We start from the raw sequence: 22909 nt of genomic DNA on the forward strand, positions 1-22909 counted from the left end.
CCCTGGCTGGTCTGCTGGGAGTTGAAGTCCATTTCTCCAAAGGTCACTGAGGCAGAGATGCCCTCGGATAGAGAGGGATGGAAAGTTGTTCCTAACTTGGACACAGCAGTGTTGAGAAGGAAGTATTTTTGAGAAGACCCCACTTGGGTCAAGGAGCTTCTCCACCACGATGCTCCCTCACCACCACGTCAATCTACTCAGATGGACGATCAAGGGGAAGTTTCTCAAAGGTCATCCCTTTTTCCCACCCCGCCCCCGCTTGCCAGCCCTGCCATGACCTGGTGGAGCGGGAACCCTACTACCAGCTGTGTCTGGAGGACGTCTGCAGCTGTTCAGCTGAGGACGATTGTCTTTGTGGTGCCCTGGCTGCCTACGCCCACCACTGCGCCCAGGAGGGTGCCCTTGTGGCCTGGAGGAATCAGAGCTTCTGCCGTAAGTGTCGTGGAGAGTTACTGGGAGCAGGGAGGAAGGGGATGGGCTAACCAAGGCCTTGTCTTTGAGGGGTTGGCCTGGTTCCCAACTTCTACACAGGCTTTGTCACAGAGTGCCCACCCCACCCAACTCCACCCAATCCAACCCAATCCACCCCACTTCAACCCAACCTAATCAATCCAATCCAATCGACCTCAATTCACCCCAATCCAACCCATCTCAGCCCAACCCAACCCAACTGAATCCAATCCAATCCAGCCTAACCCAAGCCAATCTAATCCTCCTCAGTCCACCCCACTCCACCCTACCTCACCCCACCCCAACTCAACCCAACCCAACAGAACCCTAACCCAACTCAACCCAACCCAACCCAACCCAATCCGATCCAACACAAGATAACTCAATCCAACACAATCCAATCCAACCCATCCCACCCCAATCCACCCTAATCCAACACCCCAACTCAACCCACCCCACTCAACCCACCCCAACCTAACAAAAACCAACCCAACCCAACTCAACTCAACCCAACCCAATCCAATCCAATCCAATTCAATCCAATCCTATCCTATCCAACACAAGACAACTCAATCCAACACAATCCAACACAATCCAATCCAATCCAACCCATCCCACCCCAATCCACCCCAATCCAACACCCCAACTCAACCCACCCCACTCAACCCACCCCAACGTAACCAATCCAATCCAATCCACCTCACCCCATTTCAACTCAAACCAACCCAACCTAACCCAATATAATCCAATCGACCTCAATCCACTCCACTCCACTCCAACCCAGCCCAGCCCAACCCAACCCAACTGAATCCAATCCAACCCAACCTAACCCAATCCAATGTAATCCTCCTCAGTCTACCCCAATCCAACCCAACTCAACCCAACCCAATCCAACTGAATCCAATCCAACCCAACCTAACCCAATCCAATGTAATCCTCCTCAGTCTACCCCAATCCAACCCAACTCAACCCAACCCAATCCAACTGAATCCAATCCAACCCAACCTAACCCAATCCAATGTAATCCTCCTCAGTCTACCCCAATCCAACCCAACTCAACCCAACCCAATCCAACTGAATCCAATCCAATCCAACCTAACCCAATCCTATGTAATCCTCCTCAGTCCACCCCACCCCAACCCAATCCAACTGAATCCAATCCAACCCAACCTAACCCAATCCAATGTAATCCTCCTCAGTCTACCCCAATCCAACCCAACTCAACCCAACCCAATCCAACTGAATCCAATCCAATCCAACCTAACCCAATCCAATGTAATCCTCCTCAGTCCAGCCCAATCCACCCCAACCCAACTCAACCCAACCCAACCCAATCCAACTGAATCCAATCCAATCCAACCTAACCCAATCCGATGTAATCCTCCTCAGTCCACCCCACCCCAACCCAATCCAACTGAATCCAATCCAATCCAACCTAACCCAATCCAATGTAATCCTCCTCAGTCCAGCCCAATCCACCCCAACCCAACTCAACCCAACCCAACTCAACCCAATCCAACTGAATCCAATCCAATCCAACCTAACCCAATCCAATGTAATCCTCCTCAGTCCACCCCAATCCACCCCAACCCAACTCAAGCCAAGCCAAGCCTAGCCAAGCCACCCCAATGCACCTTTTCCCTCTGTCTACTCAGCGGTCCAGTGCTCCGGGGGCCAGGTCTACCAAGAATGTGCCACCCTCTGCGGAAGAACCTGCGCCGACCTTCCCGCAGAAAAGTTTGGCGTCTGCGAGGACCTCCGCCCTGCCTGTGTGGCTGGATGCAACTGCCCAGAAGGTCTGGCGCTGGACCACGAAGGCCAGTGCGTCCAGCCGGCCCTGTGTCCCTGCCTGCACCAGGAGAAAGCCCACCCGCCAGGGAGCCAGATTCGGAGGAGCTGCAACAGCTGGTAGGTTGCAACCGGGACCCTTCACGGGTTTGTAAAATGCAGCGTGCTGGGGATTTTGTCTGCGCGGAGACCTCCCGGCGACTGAGGAGAGGGCGGGAAGGATTCTTCGGCCACGTTTTTTCCTCTCTGCCGCTCCAAGGAGAGTTTTGGTAAGTGGCAGGTGTAGAAGGCCGTCTGGGTGCAAAGGCAGAGAGAGAGAGACTTCTCAGAACGATGGAGCCAGAAAGAACCTCAGGCGTCGTGCTTTACACCGGTCCGTTCTGTTTTCTGGAGTTGGCAGGAGACAGTCAGTAGCCCACGTAGAAAGGGCTGTTGTTGTTGTTGTTGTTGTTGTTGTTGTTGTTGTTCTTCTTCTTCTTCTTCTTCTTCTTCTTCTTCTTCTTCTTCTTCTTCTTCTTCTTCTTCCTCTTCCTCCTCTTCTTCCTCTTCATCTTCCTCCTCCACTTTTTCCTCTTCCTCCTCCTCCTCCTCCTCTTCTTCTTCTTCCTCTTCTTCTTCTCCTTCTCCTTCTCCTTCCCCTTCTTCTCCTTCTTCTCCTCCTCCTCCTCCTTCTTCTTCCTCTTCCTCCTCTTCTTCTTCTTCCTCTCCTCCTCTTCTTCCTCTTCATCCTCCTCCTCTTCTTCTTCTTCCTCTTCCTCTTCCTCTTCTTCTTCCTCTTCTTCCTCTTCTTCTTCCTCTTCTTCTTCTTCTCCTTCTCCTCCTCCTCCTCCTTCTTCTTCTTCCTCTTCCTCCTCCTTCCTCTTCTTCTTCTTCTTCTTCTTCTTCTTCTTCTTCTTCTTCTTCTTCTTCTTCTTCTTCTTCTTCTTCCTCTTCTTCTCCTTCTCCTTCTCCTTCTTCTTCCTCTCCTTCTTCTTCTTCTTCTTCTTCTTCTTCTTCTTCTTCTTCTTCTTCTTCTTCTTCTTCTTCTTCTTCTTCTTCTTCTTCTTCTTCTTCTCCTCCATTTGCCTGAGATGATACAAAGTCTCCTGTCTTAGGCCGGTGGTTGGACTAGAAGACCTCCATGGTTCCTTCCAGTTCTAGGCTTCAATTCCTGCACCACCACCTCCTCCTCCTCCTCCTCCTCCTCCTCCTCCTCCTCCTCCTCCTCCTCCTCGCAATCCCTACTCCCTTCTAGTACCGATGTTGTTCCCTAGCTGGCTCATGAAACATCTGCAAGAAAACCACCCAGCTCAGAAAGCACCAAGGATCCCACAGTACTCCTCCTCCTCCTCCTCCTCCTCCTCCTTCTCCTCCTCCTCCTCGTCCTCCTCTTCCTCCTCCTCCTCAGATCAGGTCCTTCAACTCTGGGTCACAACAAACATTTCAGGACCAGGAAGACATCGCCTTCTGCCTCAAATCTCCCTTGGAGAAATGTTTTTTTTTGTTCCTTTGTTTCTTTGTTTTTCCTCCACAATCCACGCGCACCCAGGACCTCGCCCACAACCGCATACGCCGCGCGCACCCCCCTCCCAGGGCGGTCCGCTTCGTGCGATTCGATGGGGTGGCGAGTGGCGTTTGATGAAATCACCCTGTGACCTGTCTACTTGTATCTCCCAGGATAGGTTGATTTCATTGAATGCCTCTGCTACACGATTCCAGCTCTCGCGCACGCCTGGACGGGCCAGCCGGAGAGACCCACCCAGGTGGGGAGGGGCTGGGAAGCTGGAGTCCTCCAGAGCAGAGGTCCCCGATCTTTTGGGCACCAGGGACCGATTCCGCGGAGAGAGGTTTTTCCGCGGACCGGAGGGTGCGCGGTTTTGTGTGCTGCCTGTATCCCGCAGATGGGGCTTTGCTTGTTTGTGCAGACCTATTGCTGGCGTGCCGTGGCCCGGTACTGGTCCACAGCCCGGGCATTGGGGACCCCTGCTCTGGAGGACCCAAGGGATGGTCATGGGTGCCCAAGGAGGCCCTCAAGTGGGCACAGCTTGAGACAAAACAATTGTGGAGGCTCAGCCTGGCGAGCGTAGCCTAACGGGTCACATCCTGCGAAGGGCAGGTAGTCCTCGACTCACGACCGCAGTTGAGCGGTTGCTAAGCGAGTCGTTTGTTCAGCGAGTCGCCTCATTTTACGACCGTCCCAGTGGCCCCAACGATGAACTGAATTACTGCAGTTGTTCAATGAATAACACGGGTGTTCAGCGGATCTGGCGTCCCCCACAGGATTGCGTGACTTCGGGCCACTGTGACCGTCATAAATACAAGTTCCTGCGGTCGTTAAAATAACAATAACAACAACAAAACAGCAACATAATAACAATAAAACAACAGCAACAAAACAACAAAATAATAATGATGATGATGATGATGATGATGATGATGATGATGATGATGTCTGGATGGTGGACGTGGCAGTGCCTGGAGACAGCAGAATAGACGAGAAAGAGCTGGAGAAGATAACAAAATACAAAGACCTACAAACAGAAATAGAAATAGGTAAAGGTAAAGGTTCCCCCGCACATGCGTGCTAGTCGTTTCTGACTCTAGGGGCCGGTGCTCATCTCCGTTTCAAAGCCAAAGAGCCAGCGCTTGTCCGAGGACGTCTCCGTGGTCATGTGGCCGGCATGACTAGACGTCAAAGGCGCACGGAACGCTGTTACCTTCCCACCGTAGGGGTCCCTATTTTTCTACTTGCATTTTTTACGTGCTTTCGAACTGCTAGGCTGGCAGAAGCTGGGACGCGTTACAGGTGTTCACTCTGTTACGTGGCACTCGGGATTCGACCCGCCAAACTGCCGACCATCTGATCGGCAAGCTCAGCGTCCTAACCCGCTGAGCCACCACGTCCCTTGAAATAGAAACGGACTGTGGCAAAGGCAAGCAAGAGTGGTACCAATAGTAATAGGCGCCTTGGGTGCAATCCCAAAACAACTGGAGCACCACTTGAACGCCCTCATCGGCATTGACAAATTCGCCATTAGTCAATTGCAAAAGGCAGCCTGAACTAGGAACTGCTCCCATCCTGCGACGAGATCTGGAATACCATCCAACATCCCACATCTGCCTATCCCAGGTCTCAATAGGTAGACAAAAATGCCACATCCAGCCTGAATATCTGGCGGACTGTGCGATGAACGATAATAAATAAGAGTTGGAAGGGACCTTGGAGGTCTTCTAGTCCATCCCCCAGCTCAGGCAGGAAACCCTCTGGACCATTTCAGACCAATGGCTGTCCAGTCTCTTCTTAGAAACTTCCAGGGTTTGGAAGTAACACGGTTGTGAAGTCAACCTGGCCTCCCCCGTTGACTTTGCTCGTTGGAAGGTCGCAAAAGGGGATCACGTGACCCCGGGAACACCGCGACCGTCGTACATACGAGTCAGTTGCCAAGCATCTGACTTTTGATCAGGGGACCCCAGGGGATTGCAGTGGTCCTAAGTCCCTTTGGTCAGTGCCATTGTAGCTTCGAGAGGCCATGAAACCAATTGTTGTAAGTCGAGGACCACCAGTACGGGGGGAGCCAAACTCTCTGGGGCTCGGCGGGGCTTTTCCGGATTTGGAGAAGCGCCCTCATCTGGTGAAGTTGGGTGAGGTGGGGGAAGTGGACCAGGGCTTCCGACGATCCGCCAAGGAAAAAGAGCTGGTGTCTCCATTGCTTACCCTCTGCGTCCTGTGTTCCAGCGTTTGTGTGAACGGGGCCTGGAGCTGCACGCAGGAGACCTGCCCCAGCGCCGTGCTTTGTCCCGGAGAGCTGACCTACGCCGCCGAGGCCTGCCTCCTCACCTGTGAGAATCTCCAGAGTAACCTCAGCTGCGACGGCGCCTCCGACGGCTGCGTGTGCCCTCCCGGCACCGTTTTCCTGGTGAGCACCGGGCAGTCCAAAATACACCCTTCCTACCATTCGGGAATGTTGCCTTGTCCACCTCTCCGGCTTTGGGAGAGGTATATAGATCCCCTGGGTGGGATCTCCCCCCCTATCCTGCCTTGGTCCATTACGGGTAGCATGAGGGAGGGGAGGTGCGTCCGCCGAGCTTGCGGGTTGGTTTCCGAACTTTTCCTTACCGGGCTAGGTAACATCTTCAGCGAAGTTCAGGGGACGTCCGTGTCGGTGTTATTCTGTTTATAAGGGCTTCAGGGGTGGGTGTGTGGAGTGAGGGTCTTGGGATGGGTCGCGTCATGCCTCCGTCGGAGCCTGAATCTGCTGAGGAAAATGACCTGGAACGGGAGCCTACGGAGGCTGAGGGCGAGGTGTCTGTGGCTTCCGATGACTGTGGGGAAGAGCAGGCCGAGGCAGGCCAGGGCCCTTCAGGATTGGGACAGGATGAACAGGGAAGACAGGCAATAAGGGCCACCCCCACCTCATCCTAGAGCACGGAGAGTGGAGAGAACAACGCAGGCAGGTTCAACTACTCGGGAGGAGAGCGCCCCGCCCCTCTCCACAAGGCACTCCTGGAGACTGAGACTTAAGGGGACGCTGTGGTCAAGCGGAAAGTCCGCCGGGCTGGGAGGCTGAGTCAGACTGAGAGGAAGCACAGCTGGAAGACCCCAGAGAGGCACGGAAACCCAGAAAGGTCACACGAGTAAATCAGAGGGAGGCAACGGGGCGACGCCAGGGGAGAAGGAGAAAGCAGTGAGAAGCCACGCCTTGGGGGGGGGGCGGGCCTGCATAACAAAAAGGGAAGGTGTGGGCAGGGCCGGTTGCTGGAGGCCGCCGTTTGCAAAGAACGTCTGTGTCGAGAGACGACGGTCTGTTTATGTTACCGGTGAGCGTTTTCCTGTTTCGGCTCGTGCTCCGTTTTGTTTTGTGGACGAGGTCTGTACCTCAAATTTAAAAAAGGGTTTATTTTTCCAGTCTACTGTTGAAAGCGGGTGGTGGTTGCCTTTCGAAGTAACAAGGACGTACGTAGGCTGGGACAGAACACCCTTGTTGCATCTTTGCGTTCATCCTGGCCCAGCGTGGTTTGCAGTCTTGCTGCAGGAACCTCTTCTTCCCCTCACCTAGCTGGCAGGGAGATAAGGGCAGCTCCCCCACCTAACACCTTCTCTCCTCTTGCAGAATGAGCACTGTGTGTCCCCAGAGGACTGTCCTTGTCACCACAACGGCCGCCTCTATCTGCCCAACGAGACCATCGCCAGGGACTGCAACACCTGGTGAGGACACGTCTGCTCGGGCCCGCGGGGGAGACTGGGAGGGGTGCCGTTCCCCAAAGCGGGGGGTGCCACAGTCCTCTCTCTCTTTCTCTCTCTCTCTCCCCCTCCTTCCTTCCCCAGCACTTGCAGAAAGCAGCGCTGGGAATGCAGCCACCACCGTTGCGCCGCCACCTGCGTGGCCACCGGAGACCCCCACTACATCACCTTTGACGGGCGGGCGTACACCTTCCTGGGGGACTGCGAGTACGTCCTGGTCCGCGAGAACGGCGGCGCCTTCACCGTCACGGCCGAGAACGTGCCCTGCGGCACCAGCGGGACCACCTGCACCAAGTCCGTGGCGGTGCTGATGGGCAGCATGACGGTTCACCTGCTCCGAGGTAAGACCGCCGGGGCTGCCGCACCCCCCCCCGTGGCTTGGCCGCATCTTTTCCTGATCCTCCCTCTCTCCCCTTCTGCTAGGAAAGGACGTGACGGTGAACGGCGTCTCGGTGCGGACCCCCAAGACCTACAGTGGGAATGGGCTGACCTTGGAGAGAGCTGGACTCTTCCTGGTGCTCCTCACTGAGACGGGGCTGACGGTGTTCTGGGATGGAGGTGAGGCCGGTGTTCTGTCCCAGCCTACGTACGTCCTTGTTACTTCGCAAGGCAACCCCTAATTTAGCCGTAGACTGGGTAAATGAACCCCTTTTATTGAAGTTACAGACCTTCTCCACAAACAGAACGGAGCAGGAGCCAAAACAGGAAGTAACTCCCTGGTAACATAAACAGACCATCGTCTCTTGACAGCAGACGTTCTTTGCAAAGGGTGGCCTCCAGCAGCCCGCCCTGCCCACCCGTTCCCTTTTTGTTGCTCAGCCCCCAAGGCGTGGCTTCTCGCTGCTTCCTCCTTCTGCCCTGGCGTCGCCCCGTTGCCTCCCTCTGATTTACTCGTGTGACCTGTCTGCCTTTCCGTGCGTCTCCGAGGTCTTCCAGCTGGGCTGCCTCCGAGTCTGACTCTGCCTCCCAGCCCAGCTGGCTTTCAGCTTGACCACGAGCGGAGGGGCCAGGTTCTTCCTCCCCTTTGTAAGTCTGGCAACTCATCGGAGCCTTCCTCCGACTCGGATGGCTCCCCAGGCTCTTTGTCCTCCTCCTCCTCCTCTTCCTCTGATTCCCCAGACTCAGATGCCGGGATCACAGGCTAGCACGGAATCACAACAGCTGGCTACGAGGGTCCTCCCTTCCCGTGTGCTAGTTTTAACCTAATCGGAGCCTTTTAAATCCTCTCCTTTTTGTGTGTGTGTGTGGGGGGGGGCTCCCCAATTCCTGAGGAACATCTCAAGGTTGCCCACCTTGGCCCTCCTTAAACATGCCATGTTTGCACAGAAGATCCAGATTGGTTGCAGCACACACGAGGCCCACCAGGACTGAACAAAGTATCAGCTTGCTCGGCGTCATGGGCTTGACGTCAGCCACTGGATCAGTTGACCGGTTGCCTGTGCTGTGTCCAGAAGCAGACACAACCTTCACCCCCCCCCCAGAGGTCCCCCAGACCCCCTTGTCAACCTCCAGCTCGAATATCCAAATAAAGTCGAGGGGTACTTTCGTTGCTGAAAAACATACCTGTTTATTGAAAACGGGGCATGCTATATAGGTGAAGGAAAACTCACTCGAAAATCCCAAGGCCTCTAACTCAAGGGAGGGGTCCCCAACCTGTGGGCCGTAGCCCACTACTGGGCCACAGTCTGTTGGCCCCTGGGCCACATAAGTGGCTGGCCAGAGGGCGCATGTGTGCACGCGCACTGATTCCCCGCCCACACACACTTGCGCTAGTGTTGCCTTGAGTGTCACATGGGCTCTAGCATCACCGTGAGCATCGCATGGACAGTAGCGTCTCTGCGAGCATCTTCTCTCCCACCCTACGTGAGTCCTTGTTATGCTTTTGTCGAACAAGCAGAGCCCCCCCCCAGCCTTTTGGGCCCCAGGGACCGATTCCGCGGAGAGAGGTTTTTCCGCGCACCCGGAGGGTGCGCGGTTTTGTGTGCTGCCTGCATCCCGCGGATGGGGCTTTGCTTGTTTGTGTGGACCGGTTGCTGGCATACCGTGGCCCGGTGCCAGTCCACGGCCCGGGGGTTGGGGACCCTTGTTCTAGTCCAACCGTCTGCTCAAGCAGACGACTCTAAAGCAGAGGCCCCCCAGCCTTTTGGGCACCAGGGACCGATTCCGCGGAGAGAGGTTTTTCCGCGGACTGGAGGGGGCGCGGTTTTGTGTGCTGCCTGTATCCCATGGATGGGGCTTTGCTATGTGAGTCCTTGTTATGCTCTCTTCGAACAAGCAGGCAGGAAGTGCAAGGAAAACTAACCCCTTTTATTATTCACAGACCTGAGTCAGTGTCCAAGGCTAACAAACACAATTCACAGAAACTCAATCCTTAACAAGAACGGTTGCCTTCAGCAACCAACACCTCCCACACTTTCCCTTTTATAATTCAGCCAAGGCGTGGCTTCCTAACGCCTTCTCCTTTGCCTTTGGAGCCGCCCCATTGCATTCCTCTGTCCTGCTCTTTCGTGGATCCTGGATATCTCCCAGCTTGTGCTTCGTCGCACAGCCGTGTCTCAGCCTGAGCACGAGTAGAGGGGCCAGGCTCCTCGTCAGACTGTAAGTCTTCGGAGCTCCTCAGAGCCTTCCTCTGACTCTGATGTCACTCCAGGCCCCTCCTCCTCCTCCTCCTCATCTGAGTCCTCAGACTCGGCTTCCGGATCCCACTGGCTGGCGAGGAATCACCGCAGAGTGCTGCGCTGGCACTCACGTTGCAAGCATCGTGCAGACGCCAGCATCGCGCGGCGAATGTCGCCGCAAGTGTTGCACGGATGCTAGCGTTGCCGTGAGCATCGCGCCATTTGCCAGCATTGCGGCAAATGTCACCGCAAGTGTTTGCGCGGATGCTCGCGTCGCCCTGAGCGTCGCGCCGTTTGCCAGCATTGCCGCAAGCCTCGCATGGGCTCTAGTGTTGCTATGAGCGTCGCATGGATGCTCACGGCCCTGTGGGCAGCTGATGAACGCTCGCAGCCCTGTTCGCGTATGCACACGCACGTGTAAAGGCGCCTCCAAGCCACCAGCCCAGAAAGGTCGGGAACATCTGCTCCAACTCCAGCATATAACAATGACATTCCCAATCCAAATTCCCCACCACCACCACCCACCAGATGTCCACATAGCTCATGTGAACAAATTCATTTTGTTTCGAGAACCGTCTGTTATCTTCTTCACACCTGCTGTAACGTCCTTGAAAGGTTTCCGGACAGCCTTCCCTTGGCAAACTTCCAAAGAACTGGAAAGGTTTCGTTTCTCCAACTAGCTCAGTTGAAAGCGTTCCCCCCTCCTTTACTCTAGTGGCAAGATGAAAACAAAGAGGCACATAGTTGCCAAATTTTCACTCTTGACACACCAATCTTGCCATCGTGTGGTGAGAAGCTCCCCTTTCATGCTGTGAAGGTTTCGATGGACCTCGCTCAGGGCTGACGTGATACTTCCTGGGGGGAAAAAATGAAGCTGCTGTAGATTGTCTCGGGATCCTCAGCCCAGATCAGGATCCAGCTCCTCACTTGCTGGGCCTCAGCCCCTCATCCTGTCGCTGCCTCCTCAGGCACTCGTGTCTACATCAAACTGGATGCCAAATACCAAGGCCGAGTGGCAGGACTCTGCGGGAACTTTGACGGCGATGCGGAGAATGACTTCTCCAGCCAACAAGGAATCGTGGAGCCCACGGCTGACCTTTTCGGCAACTCCTGGCGCATCAGCCTCCTGTGTCCTGAAGTCAACGCTGAGGACTTTGAGCATCCCTGCACGGTACGACCTGTGATTGCACCAATGGCGGGAGAGGGGGGGGAGGAAAAAGTCACTCCCTGGTAGGACTGGATGGACGGGCGCATTCCAGGTATCTGGACGGTCCCTCGGTGGTTGCAAAATCAAGAAATGGGATACGGGCTGTTCCCGCAACTCCATATCTCTTGCCCGCAGGTGAATTCTCACCGTGCGACGTGGGCTCGGAAGCGTTGTGGGATCCTCCTTCAGGATCTCTTCGCCCGCTGCCGTGAGGAGCTGCCCTGCCAACAGTTCTATGAGTGGTGTGTTTTCGATGCCTGCGGGTAAGTGAGGGTCAGCTGGAGAGGGCAGGGGGAGAAGGTCGGGACCCTGGGTACAGCTCTCCTGCCAGAAAGAGCTGATACGAAGGAGAGAAAAAAAGGTGGATCACCCAAATGGATGTTTCTACACCAGGGATGTTTGCAGGCTCCGTCATGCGAGCACCGTCGCAGACGTTTGCAGCCTCATTCGTGCGAGGAACAGGTGTTTGTGAGCGCGCATGCGCACGCATGTACTTACCCCTCCCACAAAAACATTCATTCTTTCCGCCCTCCCCCCCCCGCACTCCGAGCCACCAACTCCAAAAGGTTGGGGAACTCCGAATTAGCTGTGACAAAATGTTCTACGTTTAGGCAAGAAAAACCAAGTGTACGGGTATCGTATAGGTGGTACCTTGCTCAACAGTAGCAACTGTGAATGGGATCTCGGAGTCCCAGTGGACCGTCACTTAACTATGAGCCAGCTGTGTGCTGCAGCTGCCAAAAAAAGCCAACACAGTGCTAGGCTGCATTAACAGAGGGAGAGAATCAAGATCGCGTGATGGGTTAATACCGCTTTACAAGGCCTTGGTCAGGCCACACTTGGAATGCTGCATCCAGTTTTGGTCACCACGGTGTACAAAAGATGTCGAGACTCTGGAAAGAGTGCAGAGAAGAGCAACAAAGATGATCGGGGGAACTGGAGGCTAAAACATATAAGGAACGGTTGCTGGAATTGGGTAGGTCTAGTTGAATGGGACGCGGTGGCTCAGTGGGTTAGGACGCTGAGCTTGTCGATCAGAAGGTCGGCAGTTTGGCAGGTCGAATCCCGAGTGCCACGTAACAGAGTGAGCGCCTGTTACTCGTCCCAGCTTCTGCCAACCTAGCAGTTCGAAAGCATGTAAAAATGCAAGTAGAAAAATAGGGACCACTACGGTGGGAAGGTAACAGCGTTCTGTGCGCCTTTGGCATCTAGTCATGCCAGCCACGACCACGGAGACGTCCTCAGACAAACGCTGGCTCTTCGGCTTTGAAACGGAGATGAGCACCGGCCCCTGGAGTTGGAAACGACTAGCACGTGTGTGTGTAGGGGAACCTTTACCTTTACCTTTAGTTTAATGAAGAGAAGGACTAGGGGGGACATGATAGCAGTCTTCCAGTATCTCAGGGGCTGCCCCAAAGAAGAGGGAGTCAAGCTATTCTCCAAAGCGCCCAAAGGTAGGACAAGAAGCAACGGATGGAAATTAAGCAAGGAGAGAAGCAACCTGGAACTAAGGAGAAACTTCCTGACAGTGAGAACAATTAACCAGTGGAACCACCTGCCTCCAGATGTGGTGAATGCTCCAACACTGGAAGTTTTTAAGAAGATACTGGACAGACATTTGTCTGAAATGCTATAGGGTTTCCTGCCCGAGCAGGGGGGGGGTTGGACTAGATGACCTCCAAGGTCCCTTCCAACTTTATTATTATTGTTGCTGTTATTGTTATTGTTGTTGTCATGTTGCCCGGTGTGCACCACGAGGACGCCAGTCTACGTTGCACCTGTTTTTAATTTTATTCGTAACTGCAGTCCTCCCTCGAACGGCCTGTTTCTAAAGCAACTCACCGCTCTGGTGTTTTCATCCTTTGAGGCACGTTTCGTGGGTCGCTTCGGTGACTTGTGCGCAGCAAGCGGCGCCTCGCCGCGCCGCGTAAAATAAACCAGCAGGTCCTCGCAGGGCTGGGTGACGGGGCCGGGTGCCCTCCCCGCTGATCTCCTCTCTGCCTCCCTCTTCACTCAGGTGTGACTCCGGAGGGGACTGCGAGTGCCTCTGCACGGCCATTGCCACCTACGCCGAGGAGTGCATTCAGCGAGGAGTGCCCGTACGCTGGAGGAGCCAGGAACTCTGCCGTAAGCTTTGGAGGAGGCAGGGAAGAAAAGACCGTCTCTGGGATGGGGGGGGTCTAGGGGCGGGGGGCGGCTTTTCCCAGAAGCCCCCTCAGCTCAGAGGATCACCCTGACTGAGCAAAAGAGCCCAGCAAGCAACAGAGTCCCTGCTGCCCCCATCTGCCTGGTCTAGAACGGTGATGGCGAAACCTTTAGCGACCGAGTGCCCAAACCGCCACCCAAAACCCACTTAAATCGCCGGGTGCCGGGTGGGGCGTGGCAGATTGGGTGGGGGTGGCCACGTTGGGCGTGGCCACCTCAATGTTGCTCGTGGGGAGGGACGCCTGTGGGGGTGGGTGGGTAGGGTTGGGGGAGATCCAGGGGGTCTCTGGCACATGGGGCGGCAGGCAGGAGGCCCGTCCTGCGGGATGAGGCAAGGCAAGGGCCAGGGCAGCTCTTGTCTGACACCGTCGGCCCCCGCACACAGAGGCCGGTGAGTGCACGGGGGCCGACGGTGTCCCTCGGCCGCCGCAGCCTGCTGGCCCCTTGACCGGCGCACTCTGGGGCTCCGCAGCCCGCCGCCAGCAGTTCAAAGAAGCCGCCTCCGAGGTGGAGGGCCGGCCGACAGCTGAGGAGGCGATGCAGTGGGTCGTGCCCGGGAAAAAGGAGAGCATGCGAGGCCAGGGTCGGGATGGGGGAGGAGCGAAACCAGCCATGCCGGGGTGCATCTGGCCACATGGGACCTCGGCGAGTTAGCAGCCGGCTGGTTGAAGAGGGACAGCGGCCATCTCCAGGGCATGGCGCGCGGGCCCACAGAGAGGGCTCTTGAGTGCCACCTCTGGCACACGTGCCATAGGTTCGCCACCACCGATCTAAGCTTTGCTGTCTCTCGGTCCTCTGGAATGCTGCTCTTCCCTCCCTCCTGGGAATCCAGGCTACGTTCCACCGCATCTGGTGTTTCCCCCTGGGTAAAAAAAAGGCCAGGGGAACAATCGGCCAAGTTTGAAGGGGGTGCCCTCTGGCCCGGGCCTTCGTCCCACCTACCCACCTTCTCCTCCATGTGTTCTCAGCCCTACAGTGCGATCACGGGATGGAGTACGACCCCTGCGGCCCGGCTTGCCCGCCAACCTGCCAGAACTTCGGCCTGGAGCCTGCCGAACACTGCCCCATGGAGACAGCTGCCTGCGTGGAGGGCTGCTTCTGCCCGGAAGGCAAAGTCCTGCATGGTGAGATCGGAGAACGGGCAGCAACGTTGGGGTGAAGGGGAGGGCAGAACCTGCAGCCCAAGACCTCCAGGGTGGTGGGTCCTGGAAAACCTTCCGGAGCCACGGAAGGCAGGCAAGACAGTCCCTGACCGAGGAGTCCTCTTCGGGAGGGTCGGTGCCCACCGCTCCGTTCCCCCCCCAGCTCCCTTCTTGGTCTCCCCCCCTGCCAGGTGGACGCTGCATCGACCCGTCGGAATGCCCTTGCTTCTGGGAGGGTACCTTGTTCCCGCTGGGGGCGCTGCTGACCCAGGAGTGCCGGAATTGGTAAGGTGGTCGGGTTGTTGGCAGAGGGGGCCACTCAACCCCGGGGGAGGACACCCACACACACACCCCCACACACCCGTTTGCATTCCATCCGTCCAGATTTCAGGGGGCCCCCCATCTCCTGCCTCCGGGACTGCCGGAGGAGGGGGGTTCAAAGGGTTGGGGCCGTTGCGACCGACGGCCCGAGGAGACTCTTTCTTTTTTTCCTGGCCCCTTCCCGGAGAATGCGGTTGCGGCTAAGGGGCTTTCTGCCAATTGGGGAATGATTTAGGACAGTTCGGCCGGGGCCAACTCGCCACGGCCAACTCTCCACGGCCAACTCACCACGGGACAAGGGCTGTATCGATCGTTTCACGCGGTTACTTTTCACCCCGGGGACCCCGTTTTGCTTGAAATTCTTGTCGCTCCTCTCTTTTGTTTCCCTCCCTCCCTCCTCCCTCCCTCCCTTCTTTCCTTCTTATCTCCTTCTTTCATTTCTTCCTCCCCATTTCCTTCCTTCCTCCTTTCCTTCTCTTTCCTTTTTCCTTTCTCCCTTCCTCCCTCCCTCCTTCCCTCCCTCCTTCCTCCCCATCTCCTTCCTTCTTTTCTTTCCTTCCTTCCTCCCTCCCTCCCTCCTTTCCTGCCTATCTCCTTTCATTTCTTCCTTCCCATCTCCTTCCTTCTTTCCTTCCTTCCTTCTTTCCTCCCTCACTCCTTTCCTTCCTAACTCCTTCTTTTGTTTCTTCCTCCCCATCTCGTTCCTTTCCCCTTTCCTTTCCCTTTCTTTCTTTCTTTCTTTCTTTCTTTCTTTCTTTCTTTCTTTCTTTCTTCCTTCCTTCCTCCCTCCCTCCCTTCCTTCCTCCCTCCTTTCCTCCCTATCTCCTTCATTTCTTCCTCCCCAACTCCTTCCTCCCTTCTTTCTTTCTTTCTTTCTTCCTTCCTTCCTTCCTTCCTTCCTTCCTTCCTTCCTTCCTTCCTTCCTTCCTGTTAGTCATATGATTACAGCCTAACTGGTTGGGTTGGCAATATATAAGCCATAATTTGTAATGTATTGTATCCCTTTAAACGTGTAATGATTGGCCAATGCTGTGTTCTTTCAACGGCCATAAGAGGGAGCTAAAGACATAGCTTCTCTCTGTGTGTGTTAGTTACTCTGTTACATTGCTTGCTGATTATTGTTGATTGTGGTTTTGCTACTGTTTGCTAATCCCGAAGAACTGTGTTTTTGACTTTTGGACTGGTAAGACGACTTTGTATTGGATAACTCTTGAACTGTTGATATCTTCTCTGTACCCGTGTATGACCTGGACTGTTTATTCTTGACTTGTGCTACTCCTAAAAGTAAAGTTTTTTTCCTTTTTTTACACGCCTCAGTGTATCAGTGTGGTTGCTGTGCAAAACCTGACTACTCTCAGTACTACTTCTTCTGTGCATTCTCCTTGTTGGCTCAGGAGATATTCTGCACAAACTCTGTCACTTCCTTCCTTCCTTCCTTCCTTCCTTCCTTCCTTCCTTCCTTCCTTCCTTCCTTCCTTCCTTCCTTCCTCCCTTCCTTCCTTCTTCCATTCACCCATCCTGGAAAGTGAGCGATGGTGATGCAGTGGTTAGACGGCAGGATGGCAGTCTAACTCTGCCCACTGCCAGTAGTTCGATCCTGCTCAAGCCTGACTCAGCCTTCCGTCTTTTCCGAGGTCGGTAAAAATGAGGACCCAGATGGTTGGGGGCAAGAGGCTGACTCTGTAAATCACTCAGAGAGGGTGGTAAAAGCACTCTGAAGCGGTATACGTCTACGTGCTGTTGCTAGTGCTATTATGGAGGTGACGTTCACATTGGGGACCCTCAAGATCTCGATAGGCCCAGCTCAGGCTATTTGTGCCTTCTCCTTGACACAATGATGCTCTCTCCCCTCCCTCCAGCTCATGTGAGGCAGGCCTGTGGCAGTGTACCGCCCCTCTGGAGACTTGCGGTGCCCCCTCCCACTGCGCCGAGACGGAGTTTGCTTGCTACACCGGCGGGCGCTGCATCCCGAAGGCCTGGCTTTGTGACAACGAAGACGATTGTCGGGATGGTTCGGACGAGCTCTGCCTCTCGAGCTGCGGGCCAGACCAGTACCGGTGTGCCAGCGGGCAGTGCATCCCCTGGGGTTACCGCTGTGATGGCACCGCAGACTGCGCTGACCGCTCAGACGAAAAAGACTGCCCTTCACCCGGCTGCTCACCGCAGGAGTTCCGGTGCGACAACGGCCGCTGCATCCCAGGCCGGGACCGCTGTGATGGGGAGCTGGATTGTGGCTTTGCTGACCCCTCGGACGAGGCAGGTGAGTTTACACTGGGAGTCCGGAAAGGCTGCCAGGAGGAAGGGTGTTGTGATTCCTCACCAGCCAGCGGGATCCGGCAGCTGAGTCTGAGGAATCAGAGGAGGAGGAAGAGGAAGGGGGCCCGGAGTGACATCAGAGTCAGAGGAAGGCTCTGAGGAGCTCCGAGACTCACAGTATGACGAGGAATTCGGCCCCTCTACTCGCGCTCAGGCTGAGACACGGCTGTGCTGGGAGTCCAAGTTGGACAGCGATGAAGCACAAGCTGGGAGATATCCAGGATGCATGAAAGCACTGGCAAGAGAAGCAAGTAGAACAGAGGAAGGCAATGGGGCGGCTCCAAAGGCCGAAGGCATTAGGAAGCTACGCCTTGGCTGAATTATAAAAGGGAAGGTGTGGGAGGTCCTGGTTGCAGAAGGCCACCGTTTGTGTCAAGGATCGAGTGTCTGTGGAGTGTGTTTGTTTGCCTTGTACATTGACTCAGGTCTGTGAATAATAAAAGGGGTTTTTCTTGTGGTTCCTGCTTGCTTGTTCGAAGAGAGCATAACAAGGACTCATGTAGGCTGGGACAGAACAAAGGGGGCCGAAGCAAGTAGGGAACGAGGGTGCCAGTCGGTGTCTCCTCTCTACACAAAGTATCCCTGGGCCCTTGAGGAAAGGCTCCAGAGCGTCCGTGCCCGTATCGTTGGTGCTCCTGGATTCGGAGGTAGTACAGGTCATCCTCGACTTACAACAGTTTGGCTTAGTGACCACTCAAAGTTCCAACAGGCACTGATGAAAGTGAGCGGGGGGGGCATTTTTCAGACTTACGACCTTGGCGGCAATCCCCGTGATGGCGCAAGTGGCGCAAGCAAAGTCAACGGGGAAGCCAGATTCGTTTGACAATGGCGTGGCTATCCCAAAGATGCTTTTTTTTTGTCACGAGGCAACCCGACTTCCTTCATTTCTCCTTTGAAGACATTTCGCGAGTCGAGCGTGGGCAGCTCTGTTGGGGACCCCTGTTCTATGTAATCCAAATGAATTTTTTTTAAAAAAATGCAGGGAGCCGGCTCTATTTTGCTACCCACCCACCCCCCACACAAAAAACCCCAACTCTTCTCCTTTTGCCCTTCTTCCAGACTGTGGACCAGCCTGTGGGTTGAATGAGTTCCGTTGCGCGGCCGGGCGCTGCTTGCCGTACCTGCACCGCTGCGACGGGCACGACGACTGCGGTGATTTCAGCGATGAGCGTGGCTGCGTCTGCCGTCCCGGGGAGTTGCAGTGCCCAGGTGGCCGGTGCCTTCCCAAAGCTCTGATTTGCGACGGCCAGCAGGACTGCCCCTCGGGCGTGGATGAGACGTTCTGCCCAGGTGGGTCCATGCTTGCGGTCACATGTGTGCTTAATTTATTAACTAAGGAGCCATGTGTGGTGTAGTGCTTAAGGTTACTGCCTAGACACCAGAAGGCTGTGAGTGCTAGTTCTGCCTTAAGCACGAAAAAAACGGTTAGGTGACTTTGAGCCAATCCAAGGAGACGGTGATTTGTACTTCCACCTTAGGCAGGAAAGCCAGGTGGGTGACTTTGGGCCAATCACCAGGAGACAGTGAGTTCTAGTCCCGCTTTAGGCGTGAAAGCCAGCTGGGTGACTTTGGGCCAATCACTAGGAGATAGGGAGTTCTAGTCCCGCCTTAAGCATGAAAGCCAGCGGGGTGACTTTGGGCCAATCACTAGGAGACAGGGAATTCTAGTCCCGCCTTAGGCATGAAAGCCAGCGGGGTGACTTTGGGCAAAATCACCAGGAGGCAGAGTGGACATTGATCTGAGAGAGAGAGAGAGCCAGGATCCACCAGGTCAACAAGATGAGATGACAGATCTCGTTTGATTCTTTGTCCATCAGTAAGTCACATCAAGATTTAGATAAGTCTAGATAAGTCATAAGGTGAAGATAAAGGGACGCGGTGGCTCAGTGGGTTAGGACGCTGAGCTTGTCGATCAGAAGGTCGGCAGTTTTGCGGGGCAAATCCCGAGTGCCGCGTAACAGAGTGAGCGCCTGTTACTCGTCCCAGCTTCTGCCAACGTAGCAGTTCGAAAGCACGTAAAAACGCAAGTAGAAAAATAGGGACCACTATGGTGGGAAGGTAATAGTGTTCTGTGTGCCTTTGGCGTCTAGTCATGCCGGCCACATGACCACGGAGACGTCCTCAGACAAGCGCTGCCTCTTCGGCTTTGAAACGGAGATGAGCACCGGCCCCTAGAGTCGGAAACGACTAGCACGCATGTGCGGGGGAACCTTTACCTTTACCTTTTACTAGATAAGTCATCCCGAAATGTCTAGAGCCTTTGTTCTATCGCTTTACTAAAGGTGGGTGTTGGGGTCGTCTTCTCTTACTCAACTATTTTTAGAATAGAATAGAATAGAATAGAATAGAATAGAATAGAATAGAATAGAATAGAATAGAATAGAATAAAGCTGGAAGGGACCTTGGAGGTTTTCTAGTCCAGCCCCCGGATTCAGCAGGAGAACCTATACCATCTCAGAACAAGTGACTGCCTAGCCCAGACATGTCAAACCTGCGACGTCGTGTGACGTCGCGTGACCTAGCAGGACCATTTTGCCATTGCCGGCAATAGGGTGGGCGCGGCTTCTGCGTGATGCATCCGGCCCTGCGGGCCGGCAGTTTGACACCGCTGGTCTTAGCCTCTTCTTAAAAAACCTCCAGTGACGGTGCGCCCACGATTTCTGGTGGCAAGCTGTTCCGCCAGTGGATTGTCCTCCCTGCCAGCAAGTTTCTCCTTAATTCCAGGCTGCTTCTCTCTCGGATCAACTTCCAACCGTCGTTTCTCGTCCTGCCCTCTGGTGCTTTGGGGAATAACGTGACCCCACCCTCGCTCTCTTCTTTGGGGCAGCCCCTCAAATACGGGAATACTTTAATTTCAGCAAGTGTCTAGAGCAGAGAGATGTTCTTCTAAAGGTCACTCCAGGTTTTTAGCTCTTCTCACTGCATGTCCGATCTCCATACAGGTCCAGTGATGTGCGCTCCGGGGCAGGTGCTTTGTCCAAATGCCACTTGTGTGAGCCGTACGCAGGTGTGTGACGGCATGCGCGACTGTGAAGATGGTGCCGACGAGGACCCTACTCGGTGTCCGGGGATACAGACCACACCTCTTGTGCCCACCGCTAAACCAGCTTTCCCTGGAACCCCTCATCCCGTCATCAACAGGACTCTGGGTAAGCAGCCTCAAGAGATCTGAAGATCCTCTGTCTGGTCTTCGGAACGAGGCGCTGTCAGCCTTGAAGCTGTCGATCAACTTACCTGACACAGGTAGTCCTAATCGTACGACCACAGTTGAGCTAAGACGGAGAGTTGTTAAGTGAGTTTCGCCCCATTTTTACGACCTTTCTCGCCCCCGTGGTTAAGTGAATCACGGCATGTCACAAGTGAACTGGTGAACCCAACAAAAGGATTCATCGACCGCCGTTGTTAAGTCAGCTACACGGCGGTCAAGTGAATCCGGCATTCTGCTCTTCCCTCCTGCGCAGGACCGCCCTGTGGGCGATACGAGTTCCACTGCCACAGTGGGGAGTGCCAGCCGCGGGGCTGGGTGTGCGACAACGAAGCGGATTGCCTGGACGGCAGCGACGAGTTACACTGCAACCGCACGTGCGAACTGGACCAGTTCCCCTGTGCCCGTGGGGCTGAGTGCATCCACTACCAGCAGCTCTGCGACGGCATCCCACACTGCCAGGACCAGTCCGATGAGAGCATTGACACCTGCGGTGAGTGGGTTCTACTCCTGGTTGCACCCATGACCGGCGTTTCTCCATTTCTCTAGAGCAGGGGTGTCAAACTGCCGGCCCACAGGTCGGACAGTCACCAGGAAACCATGCCCACCCCATTGCTGGCAATGGGGGAAAAGCTTTGATACGTCGCGCGATGTCGTGCAATGTGCGACATCACGCGACGTTGCGAGTTTGACACGTCTGCTCTAGAGTCATTTTCTCAGTCTCGTGCCCAAGCCAAAATGTCAAGACACGATAAATGTGGACGTGAAAAATTCCCAATTATGCCCAGATGCTGCATTTGCAGAATGGGACAACTCTCCCTGGCTGAGTCTCTGTAGCCGATGTGCCCCAGACGATTGTCCGCGGACGATTTGCCGCGGGACAATTCCATGCGGCATAACTCAAAAGAAGGGCCAGTGAATTTGCAGCTCACCCCGGCCTTGAGGACTACTAACTGGAGAAGATTCAAGCCTACAGCAAGACAGTGCCTGCTGCAACTCGCTTGTCCCTCTCTTGAGTTATCCGCCGTGGAATTGTCCTACAGCGAGTTGTCCCCGTGGCAAGTGGGCCACGGCGAGTTATCCTGCGGCGAGTCGGCCGGGACGACTCGTCCGGGGTGAGTTGTTCTAGACCCGCTGAGTTGGGTTGTGCAAGATGGGAAAAACCTCTACGATGATGATGGTGGTGAGGGCGATGACTCTTCTTTCTCTTGGAGGCAGGCTCCACGCAGATCCCCCCTTGCCCCGGGTTCTTCATCTGCAACGACCGGATGTGCATCAACGTATCCCGTGTGTGCGACGGCTCGCCTGACTGCTCCCAGGGAGAAGATGAGCTTGCCTGTGGTAAGGAACCTGGATTTGACGTTTTGACAGTCGGGACACACACACACACACACACACACACACAGACACACACACACACAGACACACACACAGACACAGACACAGACACACACCCCATGGTCACGTGATTGCATGCCAAGCATTGGCAACTGGTCTGCCTTTGTGCCCGTTTGCAGCCTCCTGCAATCACCCGATATTATGCGCGACCGTAGCATACCGTTGCACAGCCGTACGCAATCGCGCAACACGAAAGGACGTCCAAAATAGCTGAGGCCTTCTCCTCTCCTCGCGCAGCAGGCCGATAAGTAATTATAAGCTTTCCCGTTGGTATGCGATCAAAATGCTGTGTTACGTCAAAAGGCACTCCTGATGTGGAAATTTATTTACCCATCAATCCAACCGATGCGGCATGTGTTCGCTGTATTCAAAAAAAAAATGCAGTCAAGAGGTAAGCCCAAAGGTAAAACAATCTTCCAAGCCGTCTGTTAAATGTCTTTTATTGCATTTAACGTGCAAGCAAATGGATGCCTTTTGTGCTGGCTCGCTCACACAAACACACACACACACGTAATTGTGATTTAGTGAGTTTTTAATATTCCCCAGCAATTCCCTTCAACAATTCAGAAGTGTACCAATTAAGTCCAGCCACAAGTAGCCAAGGTTACTCCACAGAGCCTTTTGGTCCAGAGGTCTGCAACCTGTGGCCCGCAGCCCACTACTGGGCCACAGCCTATTAGCCACTGGGCCACGTGACCAGCTGGCTGGTTCGCAAGGCCCCATGGCATGCGAGCCCTCGCAGCCCCACTAGCGTGAGGGCTTCTGGTCCCACTTCTGCAAGCAGCGGGTGTTCGTGCGCCCGCCCGCCCGCCCGCCCGCCCGCGCATTTGCCCCTCTTGCAAACCCATCCCTTCTTCTCCCCCCCTCCCCTAGCTCCGGGCTGCCAACCCCGAAAGGTCGGGGAACTCTGTACTAGTCCACAAAGCGCCTGAAATGTGCTCAAAGCAAATAGCTCCACCGGGCGAAGCTTAAATCCGCACACCCGGAAAGTTCAGCGTCTTCAAGGCACGGTTCCAAACACGGCGTCGATCCAGAGTG

At 55.0% G+C, this 22909-nt stretch overlaps 1 protein-coding gene across 1 annotated transcript in view; it reads left to right on the plus strand.

Moving 5' to 3' along the window:
- LOC310650484 (SCO-spondin-like) overlaps positions 1-22909 on the plus strand; it is a gene marked incomplete at its 5' end in the record, with an annotated part of 163300 nt that overhangs the window by 4334 nt on the left and 136057 nt on the right. Inside the window, 16 exons of the mRNA XM_083380033.1 lie at positions 267-432; positions 2106-2358; positions 5954-6134; positions 7329-7423; positions 7544-7800; positions 7883-8017; positions 11046-11248; positions 11420-11547; positions 13302-13411; positions 14458-14613; positions 14823-14916; positions 16812-17212; positions 18328-18558; positions 20211-20417; positions 20730-20966; positions 21692-21814. Of these exons, the coding sequence (XP_083236159.1) occupies positions 267-432; positions 2106-2358; positions 5954-6134; positions 7329-7423; positions 7544-7800; positions 7883-8017; positions 11046-11248; positions 11420-11547; positions 13302-13411; positions 14458-14613; positions 14823-14916; positions 16812-17212; positions 18328-18558; positions 20211-20417; positions 20730-20966; positions 21692-21814 (2977 nt within the window). The remainder of the gene's footprint in view (positions 1-266; positions 433-2105; positions 2359-5953; positions 6135-7328; positions 7424-7543; positions 7801-7882; positions 8018-11045; positions 11249-11419; positions 11548-13301; positions 13412-14457; positions 14614-14822; positions 14917-16811; positions 17213-18327; positions 18559-20210; positions 20418-20729; positions 20967-21691; positions 21815-22909) is intronic.

This window comes from Vipera ursinii (genome assembly GCF_947247035.1).
Source record: "Vipera ursinii genome assembly, contig: SUPER_Z_unloc_1, whole genome shotgun sequence".
Lineage (NCBI taxonomy): Eukaryota > Metazoa > Chordata > Lepidosauria > Squamata > Viperidae > Vipera > Vipera ursinii.